An 18602-nucleotide genomic window follows, 5' to 3' on the forward strand; every position below is an offset into this window, starting at 1 on the left:
ATGGGCATGTTTACCTATTTTGGGCGTAAAAAATTAGCGTTTAACAAGGTGATGTTCTAAAATGACCACAATTTGTTTTCCATCATTTAGGGGCAGAGCGAAGACTACGGCGTCATCGCCGTCAAAGACGGCGCTCTCGGCCCCTCTCCCCAACCCCCAGCCAAACATCCACACCCCAAAATACCCTAAATTCCCCCTCCTCCCCAGCCTGCACAGACCCTGTGGCACATCCGTCTGGGCTCCTTCCCCTCCATCCCAATTCCCCCTCCCCTCCAACCACCCCTCTCGTAACTACCCCCTCCCCTGAATCCGAAATCACCCCTCCCACCTCGTTGGGGTATGTTGCCACCTCCGAGGAGGACGAGGGAGTTGGTTCTGGGCCAGGCGTCATTTTGAATGGTATGTTTCCCTTTTATCCTTTTTTGTGTTTTAAAATGTTTGGATCTAATCCTGTGTCTGTGCCTTTTACTTTTTTTGGTTTGTCAGAAGTTTGGGTAGATCTCTGTTTGTCTTTATCTTTTACTGCTGATTTCCCCATACACATATCCCACATGTCAAAATGTTTTTGTTTTTTGTGCAATTTTTTGGTTGTCCATTTTCGTGTCCTTTGGTTTTTTGGGTTAAATGTGCTTTTGGTCACAATATTGTCATTTGTTTGGCTTGTTTTTTCAGGGGGTTTCATTAATTATGTATTAAGCCCCACACTTTTCTAACCCACAGAGGACCAGAGGCGTTTGGCGGACCTAGCCGGGTGCGTCCAAGTGATGCGGGGCCACGTGATCGGCCTGCTGGAGGTCCTTGACCGTATGTCTGGGATCCTGCGTCCATAATTTTTTATTTTCATTTACAAATATTTTTCGTAATAAAAATTTTAAACTTAGCGTTCTGTCTCATTCCTTGTCTCCAAATCTTAGATTGTTTACACTGACATAAGTAGACTCTTCCAGCAAGTATTTGCAATTAATGTCACTAAGATTGTGTGTTGTAGATTTTTAGGAAACAGGCACATGAAACAGCTAACAGTAACAATCTGCTTTGGCTTTTTAGGTGTGTTACAATTTTTATATTACTACATTTTACATGTTCCAATTTGGGGGGCAACCTGCTTAGCCCGAGATTACAAAGCCTACTGATTGTACATAATACCTTTTGGTGTTGGTTTTGACCCAGAAAGCATATTTAAATTTAGATCAAATTGCGACATTACAGGATTAACCCTTAAGCAATTTTCACGTGGGTGAACCTGGTTACACTTGCTTGCAATGGTCAATAAAATTTGGAAAATTACACTCTCAAAAAATGTAATCAAAACATAACTAAAAAACCAAAGTGTTGGCTCACAAACAATACACACAGTGATAACAAAAAATACAACCCATCAAACACCATATGAAAAAATTAAAGAAAAATCAAGAACTGGTTGACGAATGAGCATGCCAACATGATTCCACAAATGTTGCGTTTCAATATTGGTTCCAGAATATATATCCAATGTGTCCCCATGAAGGTTTGTTTTGGGTAGCAGGAAGTAGTCATCGTTTGAGTCCCAAAGATTATGAAATCAAACAGAAGATGGGAACCAAAAAACAAATTAATTAGATGGTCTCCAAAAATCCTTTCCACATTGTGTCAAAGAACTTCTTTTGTGCCAATAATTACCTAAAATATCTGGCCACCACATCATCGCGTATGGCCCCCCCACATACTGACCTCCGACCAACCTCGGGGGGGCCATCCTCAGGCAAGGCATCCTCTGGCTGCATTGGGACACCACTCCTTATGGCGATGTTGTGAAATATCCCACACAGGACCACAATTTTCGAAACCATATCCGGCAAATACATGAGCTTGCCACCAGAGCGGTGGAGGCATCTGAATCGGCCTTTTAAAAGGCCGATACAGCGCTCCACCACTTGCCTGGTGGCTGTAAGTGCGGAATTAAAATTACTTTGTGGCCCTGGTGTGGGAGCCAAATAAGAAGTGAGCAGCCAGGGCGTGCAAGGGTAGCCACTGTCTCCTGTGAAAAAGAAGTGACAACATCAGGAACACTGTGTATCAAGCTTAACATTGTTATGTACTAAAGGTCTCCACTTACCCAGAAGCCACGCATCACCAGCTTGTAGGTTGTTTAATTTGTGCCATATCCCTGATTGCCGGATGACGAATGAGTCATGTGCACTTCCGGGTAATTTTGCATTCAGGGACAGGATCTGGAGGGAGGCATCACATACCACCATTAAATTCAGGGAGTGATAGTGTTTCTGGTTGCGAAATATGGCCTCCAGCCGTGCTGGAGGCTGAAGTGTTAAGTGAGTACCATCCACAACCCCTATGATGTGTGGGAAGCCAGTTATTTGGTAAAAATTTGCCTTGGCCACACTAAGGGCACCCATATCCAAAGGCATTTGAATAAAATGATGGAGGTGCTTGAAAAGGGCCTCCATCACTGCCCTCAGGATCCGGGAGAAGGAGGATTGGGAGATTCCCGCCACTATTCCCACCGTTGTTTGAAACGATCCTGAGGCACAGAAATGTAACACCGCCATAAATTGCGTCAGTGGTGGTATTGCTGTAGGACTGTTAATTTGCCGCTCAAGATCACTCTCTATTAATGAGAGAGTGTCTATGATGATTTGGGGCGGAAGACGGTAGCGTCTTAACACCTCATCATCGGGCATTCCAAAAAGGGTGACACATGTTCGATATATCTGGGGCCTTGCACGCCTACGATGCCTACACCTGGGACGAGATTGAGGTTGGTCGGCTTCCGGGAGCATGGCCAGAACAATCCGACCAAGATCAACCTGAAATGGCAAGAATTGAATGTAAGGTTTTTTTGGCCAAAAATAATTGAAAAATTACTTAGCTTGACGATACAATCCAATGATGCTTACATGCCGGGGTATTATCATGATTTTCCCAACCTATAAATAATAACAAACAAACAATGCAACAATTTAGGGTGGCCATTTAGCAATCTAAATTGGGTGCAAGACAAAACATAAAAGGGGAGAAACACACATTTGGGCAAAGAGCAAAATGACAGTGCGCAGACTACCTCAATTTGGGCCCAAATTTAATAAAAATTTGCTAAAGGGAAATCACAACCAATTTCAAGTAAAAAAATAAGCAGATAAAAAAGCGCTAATTAGTTCGCAAATACAAGACCAAAAATAAGCAGATAAAAATGTGCAAATTAGTTTGCAAATACAAGACAAAAAATAAGCAGATAAAAATGCGCTAATTAGTTCGCAAATACAGGACCAAAAATAAGCAGATAAAAATGCGCTAATTAGTTCGCAAATACAAGACAAAAAATAAGCAGATAAAAATGCGCTAACTAGTTCGCAAATACAAGACAAAAAATAAGCAGATAAAAATGCGCTAGTTAGTTCGCAAATACAAGACAAAAAATACGCAAATACAAAAGCGCTAATTAGTTCATACATTTCGGAATCACAAAACCAAAGGTTAAAAGTGTAAGGTCAAACAAAGTTGCGTTAAAAAAAACAAGAACATTTAAGAAACAAGTGAAAAAAAAAACTTACCAATAGAGGATATATAAGTCACCGGATAAAAAGGGCGTTGGGGCAGAGCCAAAAGAAACCTAACTAAGGAGATATTTAAAAAAATTAACGAACCAAATTTAACAAAAAGAAGGAGACACAAAGTGAACAAAAGTAAGACGGGCAAAAACTTACCAAAAAATAACACGACAAAGAAAACAACCACACCAAAAAAAGCGAACGGAAATAAAAACTCCAAAAAGACAAACCAAAAACAACTCCAAACAACGCCAAATACAAATCCCGCCAACAATCCACTCCGACCAACGTAACCTCCAACAACCAACACCCGCCACCTCGACTCGAGACGCCCCAAGCCATAAATAGTGTTTATTTTCCCACACAAATTAAGGAGAGATCATAGGAACGCACAATCAATGATGCGGACGAAAAATAAGGACGCATGTATAAATACGTCACGACCCAAAAAAAACGTTCTGGTGTATTTCTTGTTTGGAGGTAAGAAATGGCTACAGACCAGGGAAACAATGGCCAAGAGTCTGCCGGTAAGGATTTCATGCATTTCCAAACAAGGAATATTTTGAAACATAATATAGTGAAAGTTTGCAAGCTTAAATTTCTCAACGTTTAAACAAATAGGTGAGGAGGATGACATGGAAGAGGCTGCTGGGCCCAGTATTCCGGCCAAAGGAGGGAAAAAGAATAGGCAGCCACAATTCACAAGAAAGGAGATGGAGGTTTTGGTTCAGAAGAGTGTGGACATCCTGCCACAGGCAGACAGGAATATGGGTGCAAGCCAGAAGTGGAGAATGTGGGAGGAGGTAGCCAGTGCTGTCAATAGGGTGGGTGATTATGTCCGTCTAGCCCGGGATGTCAAACGGCGGTAAGTAAAAACTTGACCCCCCTAAAACCAAAACCAAAAAAAACCACGGAATAATGGTTACTTTTTCACCCACAGATGGCAAGACTTCAAATATCGCCTGAAACAAAAAATGGCGGACAGGGCTAGGCATGCAAGGGGGACAGGTGGGGGTCCCACCCCTGTGTCATTGGAGTTGAATGATTTAGAAGAGCTGGCACAGGGGTGTGTGCAGGCTGTGGAAATGTTTGGCGTGTCCAACATGGATACGGACATGCCAGACTTTGCGGCTCCTCATGTTGTCCCAGGTAAATATTGTGATGTAACCAACTCTGAAATGTTATTGTGCCAATATGTAGATTCTAATGTGACTCTTTTCTCATTTTTCAAAAAGAGACACAGGCGGATGAGTCTGCTCCAGAGGGGAGCCTTGGCCGCAGAATTTCTGCTGGCTCTGCAGGGGAGGAACCAGTACATCCAGCTGAGGACCCTGCAGAAGCCAGTCCAGGGCAATCCCCCTCGCAGGCAGTGGCACTCCTCACAGAACTCAATTTTAAATCGGATTTCCATACGGAGATTCTGCAGAGGATGGACGCCAGTCTGGTACGGGTGGCTGAGGCCCTGGAGCAAAATGCTGCGGCCAACGTGACCATTGGTCAGGCCCTGGCGGAAAATACCAGGGCCAACATCCGCATCGCCAATGCCCTGGAGCAGCTCGTTCGCCAGCACATGGTGGAGCCGACCTCCCTTCCTGCCGGAACATCAGGATCCTCCACCTCTGGCACAACATTAGCCAATCCTCCAAATGTGCCTAGCTCTGTGCCTAGTCCAGAGGCCACAACATCTGCCTCTGGACAGGCCAGCCCGATGACATCCCGGACCCGGTCTGGCGCCCACCCTCCCCCAGCCAAACGGGGGAAAAAACGTTGACAGCACTGGCTACTTTTCCCACACTCCTTCTGTGCTTGCCCCATATTCCTTTCTGGCCAAAACTTCCCTCTCCTTTCTTGTGAATTGGTTTTCATTTTTTTATTTAAGTTTCCATACCTTTTATGTTTGCACAATTTATAATTTTTATTGGAATAACACTGCCAAAAATATTTGGGCCAAAAATGGGCCAGAAAATGTTTTTAGTTTCCAATAAATTTTGAAAAAATGTTCGACATTGTATTCTGACATTATTTTAGAAATGGTTTACAGTTAATCCTGGCCCACAAGGCAAAAACGACCTCCCAAAAAATTAAAACGAAAAAAAAAAAAAGGGCTCTTTAAGGAACACTTTAAAATTTACATAAGGATGCAAATTCTCCAGACAAAAGCAAAATGGAAAAATACACACAAACATGATGACATTATTGTTACAATAGCACAAAAACCAAATACAAACCAAAAAAAACATACCTACAAATGTACGCTAATTGATTGTGTAATCCTGAAATTAGCAGCTATGATTTCCACCTGCGTACGGTTTTGTGCTAACCAAAAAAACTGTTTTCAAAACACATTACAAGCTGGTTTTCAATTCAAAACTGATTGATTTTCTGACAAGCTGTGATTAATCGATGAAACATCGTGGAGGGCCGGGACGGAGGAGAAGGAAAGAGGATCATCCAGTGACGTATGACTTGGTACGAACACATTTGACGTTCGCATCAGATAATGTATGTACGCCCAAAAAACGCCTCGCCACGCCTGCGTTTTTCCATCTCCACCCCCGTCAACGCCCAAAAACGCCCTGTTCTGTCAATCACATTTGACATGTCACTTCCTGTACGCAATTTGAAGAACGAGACAAAAAAACCTCGCAATATGCCACACGCACATGCGCAGTGTTACACCGACGCATGCGCGGTTTCTCAACATCGGAACGCAACGAGCGTACTGCTGTTAACGAGCGGCTCTGAATGAGGGCCTAAGATTTTACTCAAAATAAGAAGACCAAATACAGGCACACGGTGTATTTTAATGTACACATTTACACTTATTTGCACTTTTTCACTTAATATGTCACATATATTTTGCTATTTTAATTCAAACCTACTCTAAATACAAACATTTTAATCATAATATAATAATAGTTATATTTTATAACACAGCTGTGCACCATATACAGATCCTTCTCTCTTGTTCCTACTTGTATCATATTATCTGTGATAGCACCTCCAGGTACATATAAATATCTATATAAATTTAAGTTGATAAATAGGGGTTTCCTTTGTAATATTTACCCATACAGTAGTTATAGATTTCTCTATGATAGTTACATATTGCAATAATCAAACATAGTTTTCCATATACTATGTTACATTTAAGGCGCATACACATGGTCAGATTTGTCAGATGAACGATTGAATGATCTCAACGATTTGATGAACGATTTGAACTACGAATGATTTTTGACTGCATTAAAATTAATGGAATCGTCCAAATCTGACTGTAGAAACATTAGATGTCAGATATCGTTATCTGACAAGCAGGAATGCGCATCATTCATCGTTCATCTGACAAACATGTCAGATATGTCAGATTTTCCTTCAAATATGAACGATTTTTAAAATAGTTATCATTCAGATCTGAAGAAAAATCTGACCCTGTGTATGCACCATTAGAGTGACTCAAGATAGATATACATTTCCATGTTATTATATTGCATCTTACTTTTATTGAGAACAATATTATACAAATTAATATATATAAAGTTCAATGAATACTTGAGATATATATATATATATATATATATATATATGTATGTTTATATATCTGCATTCCTATATTTTAGTGTGAATCAAACTATAAAATAAATAGAATCAGGTGAACCTCATTACCCAATCCAACTACCGATAGTATAGATCAGTGGTTCTCAAACTCGGTCCTCAGGTCACAGGTCATGTTTTGCAGGTCATCCAGCAGGTGCACAGGTGTATTCATTACTCATTGACATTTTAAAAGATCCACAGGTGGAGCTAATTATTTCACTTGTGATTCTGTGCGGAGACATGTAAAACATGCACTGTTTGGGGTCCTGAGGACCGACTTTGAGAACCTGTGGTATAGATAATACAAGATACCAAAAAATAATAAAACCACTATTTTGACCCATATGGCCATATGAATTGGATAAATTCCTCAACTACATTAATGTGTGGCATTCCAGCCTATATCCATAAACCACTCGACTTGCCAAAGCACTCCAGATGTATTATATGATAACTACAAAGCATATGAAATGCCGGCAAAAAGATCCTCCCCATTAAAGACCCAGATAGACCTCCGAACTAATGTTTTGTACACATGCAGCGATTTTTTCGGATGATGGAACGATAACAATATTGTTATCGTTCAGTCGTCCAAAATATCGTTCAGTTTTTGCCCCAAAACGATGAACGATAATGACCAATGCGTTTGTAGTTGGTCGTTATTGTTCATCGCACGAACCTCTCGTCCAACCTGACGACATTGTCAGGCTGAACATGTTCGGGGATGAGGGAGGGTGGCCAGCACTGAATGAAATCGTTCTTGACTTCATTCAATGTTTGTGCTCAGTGTCGTTAACGACACTGAGCACATCCCTGCCATGGTCACACGGGACAAAGTTGTTTATGGAGCGAATCGTCCCCTGTGTATGCACCTTTAGACTCGCTGGATTCACAGTAGATGTTCCCTCATTCTCATCTTAAGCTTGCGAGTAGTTTTGCCAACATACTGGAGTCTTTCTATATTGAATAAATGTGATTAATTATAAGTGTAAATGTGATTATATGTACTGACCGATTCCATTTTTATAAAGATTATTAATATTATATAGGTGGTGTCTTGAGAATTTTTTCTGCCATTTCAGGAACTACATAGTATATTATTTATTTATTTATTTATTAGTGCATCACCATTGTCTTATTGTGGTGTATATATATATATATATATATATATATATATATACTGCATCAGCTCCCTATTATCTGCATCTACCTTAGACTGGGGAAAGATCGGATCCCATCCTAACATCTTACAAGGAATTTGTCACGGCAATCCACCAAATCTTCAAGATCTGGGAGAGTGTCATCTGCATCTTCAGACCTTCTACAGCTACCCAGTGTTCAATTCTATAGGCCAGTATCTGGTGCAGTTTCAAATACTGGCATCAGATCTCTCTTGGAATGAGTATGCAATCTATGTAGCCTTCTGGAACAGCTTACTGGGCAAAATTAAAGATGTTCTCCCAAACAGGTTAGAAGTGGTTAAGTTTTAAAGAAAATGCCCTTGAGAGAAGATTCATTCATCCTAAACCTCGAGTGACAATCTTGTCTCAGTCAGTTTCTCCTCCCAAAGAGAAACCAATGCAAATGAACCACTCTCGACTATCACAGGAAGAACGCAAAAGGAGACAGTCTGAGAATCTCTGTCTATACTTGTATTGCTCCCTCTCATCAGCTCAACAATTGTCCCTTCTCATCAGCTCAACAATTGTCCCAAGCATCAGGGAAACCCCTGCTCCTAACTCGGCAAGGAGAGACTAAGTAAGGAGTAGTTCATTCCTCTTCAAAGAAAATCAATTGCGTTCTCTCAGTTTCTTCTCAGTTTCTCTTCATGTGGCCAAGCGCTTCAAGCAAGTCTCTGCACTATTGGATTCAGGCGCAGCTGGTAACTTCATCACATCTAAATTGGTCCAGCAATGGGCATTACCACCAGAGAGTCTGCTTCATCCTATCTAGCTGCACCCTAGGGGGTACAATTACCCTTCAGACTCAACCTCTGCGAGTCAAGATTGGTGCTCTGCACTCTGAAATTTAAAGTTTTCTTATCATATCCAAAACTGATATTTTCTATAAAGCTGGTGCTGATATTCTTATATGAATGGCATTGTCCATTTGAATTAATTGCTGGAAATTTCCTCCCAGAGGGTGAAGTTATCCGCTATTGCAGAAACAAAGGCCATGACTGACTATATCCAAGAGAATTTTGAAAAAGGGTTTGTCCACCCTTCTACCTCTTCCACTGGTGCGAACTTCTTTTTCGTCAAAAAAAGGGGGAGGTCTGTGTCCCTGCATCGACTACAAGGGACTGAATGACATCACCATTAAAAACAGCTCCATCTGATCACAGAAAATTTTGACTGAGTCAGTGGAGCAACGATCTTCACCAAATTGGATTTGTGAGGAGCATATAATCTCATGCAGATTCGGGAAGGAGAAGGAGAAGACCATATTTAACACCCGAGATGGTCATTACGAGTATCTCTTTATGCTCTTCAGTCTCAGCAATGCTCCCGCAGTATTCTAGCACTATGTCAATGAGATCTACCGCGATCTGTTGTGCAAACATGTTGTTGTCTTTCTTGACGATATTCTCATATTCGCCAATGACCTGGAAGAACTTCGCTGGCAAGTAAAGGAGGTGCTGACACGTCTTCATTCCAATAGTCTCTACTGCACACTGGATAAGTGTGTCTTCAAGGTCAAGTCTATTCCCTTCCTGGGATATATAATTTCAGGTTCTGGTTTAAAAATTGACCCAGAAAAGCTCCATGCAATTCATGAATGGCTACTTCCTAATACTCTCAGGACTGTTCAGCACTTCTTAGGGTTTGCAAATTACTATTGCAAATTCATAAAGAACTTTTGCACCGTCATCGCACCTATTGCCGCTCTCACCCAGAAAGGTGCCAATCCATCTCGATGGTCAGAGGAAGCAAAGGAAGGCTTCCAAAAATGAAACCGAAGTTAATTTCAAATCCAGTTTGTCACAATCCGTACATGAGGTTCCTCAGATGAGCAAAAAAGCCAGGGGGCTAGGGTGGCCAAGGAACCCTAGATGAGTGACAGTGACTAGGTCTCCCTACAGTATTGCGGCCAAACCCAGAGGCGCAGAGTCTAACTCACTTGGTGGTCTTCACCAGTGACTCCTCCATTTTGGATATGGGTTTTGCTGCACCAAGTGAGCAGGTCGCTGCCCTCTGGACAGGTAGACCTGGTGGCAGGAAGACCTGGAAACTATATTTGAGAGTTACCACTGAGAACCCTAGAAATGCATTAAAACTAGGAATTAGATGTTTACTGGAGATGATCCAGCTGCAGCCTTGCTCCGAGGAGCACTGGGAATGTAGGCACAGGGGTGTACTGAGGATTGTAAGAGATCCAGTCACAGACTTGCACTGAAGAACACAGGAAGCTGTAACACAGGAATGCACTGAGAATTTGTTAGGGATCCAGTCACAGGTTTGCTTTGAAGAACACAGGAAAGTGTAACACAGGAATGCACTGACAATTTAAGGCTCTAGTTGCAGGCTTTCTCTGAAGAAAACAGGAATGCACTGAGAATTTGTTAAGGATCCAGTCGCAGGTTTGCTTTGAAGAACTCAGGAAAGTGTAACACAGGAATGCACTGAGAATTGTTATGGATCCAGTCGCAGATTTGTTCTGAAGAACATAGGAAAGTGTAACACAGGAATTTAACTGAGAGCTAAATAGTAATCAGCATGAAAGCTGACACCTGTAACACAGGGAAGCAGCTGGAGTATTTTATTTGTTTATACGTATCCTCCTCTCAGGACAACTGGGCTGAACTGCTTCCTTAGGTGGAATTTTGTTACAACAATCAGTACCATTCTTCATATGGTTCCTTGCCCATGGCCTCCAACCTTGAGTTCCTGAGTTTCAGCCACTTCCTGCCTCACAGGTTCCAGCTGCTGATCGCACCTTGCAGCACTTCTCCAAGATTTGGAAAGAGATCCACTCCTCCCTTGTGAGGCTTCTGAGCGGTACAAGAAGTTTGCTGACAGGAAGAGGAGAGCACTTCCCAGTCTCAAAGAAGGTGATAGAGGTTGGCTCACTACATGAAATCTGTGGTTAAGAGTGCCATCCATGAAATTTGCGTCCCCCTACATTGGGCCATTCCCAATTGAGCAAGTAATCAACCCAGTTTCTTTCAAACTCAAGCTACCTCACTTTCTGAGGATATCAAATTCCTTCCATATTCCAGGTGATGCTAGCACTGATATTTAAATAGATTTGCTACTATGCACTAGCTTAATATACAGTTACTACTATTTTGCACATTAATTTTGTTTTCAAGGTCTAATGTCAGAGTGGAGATTCCAACAAACTTTCAGGACATCAATGTGTCTAACTGCAACAGTAAGTATGCTGTATTGTCTTCAAGCATGAGAAATAAAACATATAGACCAAGTCAAATGTTTTATAAACATTACAAACTATTTTAGCCTTTGACAATTCATAGCAAACTGTTCAGGTTTACAAATCATCAGACAGGTTTACAAATCATCGGACGTACAGTGTTTATTGGTGTTAAATTATTCTATCACTAGTTTGGTGTTCATTATATGATATTCTAGGATGGCTATGTCATTATAACATAATACTTTGCTTTTTAACTTGGAAATGGGTACAGGGGCTGACTGGCAACTTTAAGCCTGGTGGTGCAAATGCATGCAAATGAATCATACATACGCAAGTACAAGAGATGTAAACAATTTAAGGGCATCTCCATTTATGGATGAACTGGCATAACTGGGGTTTAATGGGCAGTCTCACGTAGATAAAGTTCAGTGACGGTGTGTTGTTGCTCCCACAAAGGAACGCTGGCAGTTGTCTAACACCTAGACACTCTCCAGGCAGAGAGCGGTGGCTGTGCTACTGATCCAAGTGCCCTTCTAGATGTTCCAGCAGAGACGTGAGCCGGCTCATAACTAAAATGTTATTTCAGCTTCTGTCTAAATTACTTCTATTCTTGATGGGCTCTCTGTGAGTAGGGGCACTGGCTGCTGACACACCTTCTTGTGGAATAACCACACAGCAAATTACTGATGACAAAGCATCTGTTACAACTAGCCAGTGAATCAGTGTGCGCACTGCAGTTAAATGCCAGCTTTCGCTGACTGCTTAACACTGGATAGGGCTCCTGGTGTTTGGAGTGCTGTGCTTATTAAAAAGAGCACCTGGACATTGTTTGCATCAATATTGGCTCTTGGTAAGTGCTAAAGACAAATTAACAGCACAAACAATTGCAACAATTTATTGTGAAATTATAACTCTGCATATCTGCCACTTTATAAGGTAGGGAATGGGGAACTTGGAGAACACCTCTGCACAAGGTTTAATTTTAAAATAATTAATGATGTAGTGGCCCCAACTTATTTATAACTCACAAGTGTACAATTATCCCATGGGGGTGCTGCCATAGACAGTAATGAACAATACAAAAGAAAAGCACTGTCTCTTTGTTGGCGCACAAATAGAGAAATAAATTAAAATATAACTTTTATTGTAAATATTTAAAATTCACCTTGCCTCACTAGTGAAATATTTCATAAAAAAGTAAGTCATGAAACAGACATATGAATATATATTGTTCTAATAATTTGTTATCAATATTAAGCAATAAAGTGACTTATGATCTGTTTGTCTCTGTGTCCTTATTCTGTTGTGTATATTAAAACATTCATGCTCCCATAGGGGGCGTTATAATGAACAAACTTTATATATATGTGGTATAATTCATATAGCTCATATGATTGAATAAAAATTATGCAGCCTTATAAGGGGAGTTACAATATCTATTGTGATTCAAAATAACTCACTTGGTACACAATATGAGAAAATATACCAATTATTGATACGACATATGCTTGGAAAATCCAGTACGTTACGCACCATCTATATAGCTAAGTTTGATTATGTTATTAGTGAATTTCATGTATTTGTAACAACTATAATATTCGTTAATTCCCATTAAAACAGATATCCCAATTTAATTGTATACCCCTATAGGGGGTGCTGTAACATTATATGTTGGTAATGATTTCCAACCTATGCAACCATATGATTGATTATACTCTGATTTAACAGGGGGCATTACACTTTGAAATGGGATATGGATACATGTTCCCATGTGTCATATTTCTAAAATTGAAGTACTTTGCCCTACAGAGGGTGCTGTGATTATTACAGTATAAACAACCATTAATCTATAGTCTCAATCATTAAGTTGAGACTGGCAAATTGTACAAGTTGCACGAATGCATTATTAGATTGAGATATTATTACCCTTATTAATGTATGAAGAAATTTGATAATATTACCGTTTATTCACAGTTATAGGTTTGCAATAGGAACAATCCATTTGGGAATACACTATCAATAAGGAAGTTATCATAATTTAATTAACAATATTGAATGTTTTAATATACACAACAGAATAAGGACACAGAGACAAACAGATCATAAGTCACTTTATTGCTTAATATTGATAACAAATTATTAGAACAATATATATTCATATGTCTGTTTCATGATTTACTTTTTTATGGAATATTTCACTAGTGAGGCAAGGTGAATTTTAAAAATTTACAATAAAAGTTATATTTTAATTTATTTCTCTATTTGTGAAACAACAGAGAGACAGTGCTTTTTCCTTTTTCTTCTTCTATATCTGCCACTTTACATGAACGATATTGCAAGAATCGATACAAAAATATGTAGTTGTCTTCCAAAGTTTATTGTGCAATACCCACTTGTCATGTTTGCTCCTCTGGATCAGATTACCTTGCTCATGTGGCATCCTGGCATGCCCTATGGTCCTCTGTGCATGCCATGTCTTTTAAATATTCCTGTGTATGTCATTCCCTGCATTGCCTCTGCTTCCAGTTAGACTGTGTTACTGGGCCCAACAGTATGGGCACAGGCATCTTGACTCTGGTCATGTGATCTTTCCTACACTGAACTCGTTCATGCAATTCTTCACATGCTCTTTGCACCCTATCTACTTCCAGGGAAGCCTATTTAAACCCTTCCAGTTCCCTCACTCATTGCCAGATCAACAAGTCATATTCCTAACTCCCTGGTTCCTGTGATCCTAGTAATCTAGTACTGCTGGATTTCAGCTTTACAAGCTACAGCTATTTAGTTCTTATGTATCAGCACTGTTGTTACCTTCAGTTCTCCAAGTTGCTATTTTTCCTAGTTACTCTTGTGTTCCTATTTAGCTGGGATTACATCCCACAGATCTGCTCAAGTCTCTCCATTATAGAGCTTCAGTGAGTTGCTAATTGAGCTGTCCACCTGCAAGGCTCAAGCTAATCATTCACCCTGCTGCCTTCTAGATCTTCAGAGTGTTCACATGATTTACCCAGGCTGCAGTATTCCTGCTTTCAGTTCTAAACTACTTTGCAGCACTACAGGTCACAGCATGCCAGTTATACCTAGTTAATCCTGCTTCAGTTCTACCCCACTCTGCAGCACTTACAGATCCCACCATACCAGTTAAACCTAGATAATCCTGCTTCATTTCTGAACTACTTTGCAGCACTACACACTCCAGCATACCAGTTAAACCTGATTCCAGCTTGGACCTGCTCTACAGCACTACTGCTTCCAGCAATACATGGCTCATCCTTCCAGCTCTTTCTTCATCTGTCAGACACTGCTTTAGGATCATCTGCATTCACCCCTTGATTATTTTTTCAGTGGTCCTACTGCTCTTAGCTCTCATATACCATTGTGCCTCATCTGCATACTATTTGGGGAAAGCTAGTTACATTGTCTGCGTGGATTCCATTCATCAGTCCGGAACTCTCTGCACCAATCCACCTGCGGACTTTGTTTCCTGTGTGCAGTTTAAATTTCATATTCCTTCAAATTACCATCACCTGCTAAGAGTGCAAGTTCCAAGATCCATATACAGCGTGTTTCTATGCTATTACACCTGGCTTTAGCAGTGTCCCCTACACTCTGCACAGACTCCAGACTCATCTCCACCTGCAGAGGGAACATTAACTGTGCATTAACTGGTCCCAGCCCAGCATCCATTCTGTCTACTGGTCCCAGCCTGGTCCAGTGTGTGTTAGACGGTCCCAGCCTATCATATGTGCCTAGTTGGTCTCATCCCGGCATCTGTGCCTAGCTGGTCCAGCCCAGTATCCGAGCATAGCCGGTCCTAGTTCCAGTATACTGAGTCCAGTGATCTCCCAATTCCAGTCCAGTATCAGTATCAGTTCCAGTCCAGTAATTTCCTGGTTCCAGTCTGGTCTCAGTACCTGTCTCAGTCTAGTCATCTAACGGTTTCAGCCCTGTCATGTTAATAAAGAATTTTAATACTGTTTATAGTTAAGCACCACTTACACAGTCATCTCTCGTACCAGTATTTTTTTTTAAACTGTTTATTGAACAGCAAAGATGGAAAAATACAATATATAAGTATATATAGTAATCACAAAATCTCATGTATACATACACAATCAATACCAGTCAAGAATCAAATTAGTAATTACTGTTCCTTTTTTTTTTTTTTCTATACAATTGGAATAAAAGAAATAACTATCAAATAAAATAAAATTAGATAAAATGAAATGAAAACAAAGAAATAAAACAATTTATACATCACACAATGGCATTTCATTCTATAGAACAAGGCATGTACTATCACGGTAATTATGTGTAACCAGCAAAGTTTCACAGAGAACTCCCATGTCATAACCTGATCAAAACATAAAATGTTTGAAAATAGAGATACAAGTGATGTTAATTAGATAAAATACTTATCTATATAGAAAAATGGTTTCATCATGAATCAATAAAATATTTAAGGTCAGAAAGGAACGAGGAGGCCAGTCACACTATTTGCCTCTGTATGCTCGAACAGTTTCCAGATGTTGTCTTTTAAGTGGTCAGGTAACTGATCTATGTATATTTCCCACTTTTTGGAAAAAGCCAGAATACCCTTCTCTATGTCATATGTGGCAATTTGCCTTTCATAATGCAACACATCTAGCATAGCAGTTTTCCATTCAGATATCATGGATGCTGAGCTGAAAATCCAATGTTTGAAAATTAGATGTTTAGCCACTGTGACCATAACAATCAACAAAGGTTTCCAAGGTTGTAAGGATTGAGTTATCTCCCAAGAAGAGAACTCTGCAAATAGGAAGGGTGCGACTGATTTGGGTAATCATAATTGTAGTACAGAATTTATATGTTCCAATAATTTGTTCCAAAATTTAGCGATTTTACCACATTGCCATAAATTATTGGATAATGAGGCCCCAGAGTGACCGCACTTAATGCAATCGCCCGTGTCGGAAGGTACAAAATGTCTCCTTTGGGTGGGAGATATGTAGGTACGGTTCAATATACGGATGTGTACCTCCTGTAGGTGAGCCAATTTGAGATTTGGTAAAACCTTGTCTAGACAATCAATAATTGGTTCAAAATCCGGTAAATCAGTTTATTTCCGATTGCCACGCCTGGAAAGTGGGAGACCATGTGTGAGAAGATGCTTCAACTAAATGAGAATAAAGATGTTTAATCCGATATTTATATAATTTGCAAGAGGACAATATTGATAGTAATGTATCTGGAGAACAGGAGACAACCGGTGGAGGATCTAATGACTGAATGTAATGACGAATTTGCAAAAACATGAAAAAATGTGAGTGGGGGATATGATACTTTTCCTAAAATTCTGAAAAATAAAGGAGATGGCCGCCTGGGTCAAATACGTCCCTGATAGACAATATGCCTTTCTGATACTCGAAAAGTCGAGTTGACAAGGGAGGGGACAAAAGATGGGTTACCCCAGAAGGGTATGTAAGGAGACGAAAAAGGATTTTTCTTTAAACTTTTATTTCTACTAAGCCACGCTTTATAAGTGTCCCAAAATAGTATATTGGATTTAATCCCTGAAGGAATTTGTATGGTCGGGGCATGAAGTAGCGCTGCCGGAGTGTACGGGTAAAGAAGAGCTTCTTCTAAAACAGTATTAGTGAAGTGGTTAGTGTGTAACAGCCAGTCTGTTATATAATGGAATAAGGCAAATCTGGCAAACGCCACAATATGGGGCACACCAAGTCCACCTCTAGCTTTGGGCAAATAAGTACGAGGACGACTAATCCTGGGTTTACGGTAGTGCCAAACAAATTTAGAAAAGATTTGTGTACATAATAAAGTATCAGTCATCGTAGTCATGACCTACAGTGTTTGCAGCAAGTACGCCAATTTGGGAAACACCATATTTTTATTTACCACTACCCGTCCCAATAATGAGAATTTAAGGTCTTTCCAATATAATAATTGGGATTGAATTTTATTTATAACAGGTGAAAAATTATAACTATATAATGAGAGTACTGTTGGGATGAAGATACCCAAGTATTTAAGTTTATGTGACACAACTGTGAATAGATATGCTATATGAGGGTGAGAATTTAGAAAAGAGAGGGCATTAATTGGGAGCAGTTCTGATTTGTCTGTGTTAATGTGGTAACCTGCAAAAGAGCCAAACATATCAACAATTTTCAATATTGCTGGAATAGATTGTAATGGTCTCGAAATAAAAAGCAGCATATTGTCTGCGAATAAGGATACTTTGCATTCCTGATGTCTAACTTTTATACCTGTGAAGTTTTGCCATAGTCGCAGAGCTATAGCTAATGGCTCGAGGGCAGCTGCAAATAAGAGATGGGAGAGTGGACACCCCTGTCTCGTGCCCCTTTGTATGAAAAAGGACGGCAATAAAAGAAGAAAGTACAGTAATAAAGTAGGGAGGCATGCCAAACCGCTTAAGAGTCTCAAACAGATGATCCCAGGCCAACAAATCAAAAGCTTTCTCAGCGTCTAATGAAAGAAGTAACCCGGGATCATCTGTCGGAGAGTCACGAAGAAATTGTAAAACAGCAAGAACCTTTCTGATATTAGTGATTGAGCTATGACCCCATATGAATCCGATCTGGTCAGGATGTATAATGGAGGGGAGTATAATTTTGAGTAAAGATTTTATAATCTACATTGAGTAGAGATATGAGCCTATAAGATGAAGGGAAAAGAAGATCTGTACCAAGTTTTGGTAATACTTTCACTATGGCTGAATTAAAATTTAGTGGAAGGGGTTTTCCGGCTAATATGGAGTTACAAAAATCTGTCAACGGTTGCACAATATGTGGGCAGAGTAGTTTGTAGAATTCCCCACTAAAACTGCCTGGACCCAGTGCCTTCAAGGGTTTAAGCAATTGTATAGGTCGGTCAACCTCACCAGTAGTGAATTTATTAGTTAAGCTCTCCATTTGTGCTAGGGAAATTTGTGGCAATGAAACTTCCTTCCAGAAGGATTGTTTCTGTAATTCAGATATGGGTTCCTGAGAGTATAACCTCTGATAGTATTGATAAAAGATATCAGCTATTTTGTCCCCTTTAAAATGTGTGATTGAATGT

The 18602-nt window shown here is 40.1% G+C and overlaps 1 protein-coding gene across 1 annotated transcript in view; it reads left to right on the forward strand.

The window, feature by feature from the left end:
- Positions 1 to 18602, forward strand: part of LOC148508926 (NXPE family member 4-like) — a 123270-nt gene that overhangs the window by 61647 nt on the left and 43021 nt on the right. The window contains exon 4 of the mRNA XM_088443790.1: positions 11455 to 11527. Coding sequence (XP_088299916.1) covers positions 11455 to 11527 — 73 coding nt within the window. The remainder of the gene's footprint in view (positions 1 to 11454; positions 11528 to 18602) is intronic.

The sequence above is a fragment of the Taudactylus pleione genome, unplaced genomic scaffold (assembly GCF_031769625.1).
Source record: "Taudactylus pleione unplaced genomic scaffold, aTauple2 ptg000334l, whole genome shotgun sequence".
Taxonomy (NCBI): domain Eukaryota; kingdom Metazoa; phylum Chordata; class Amphibia; order Anura; family Myobatrachidae; genus Taudactylus; species Taudactylus pleione.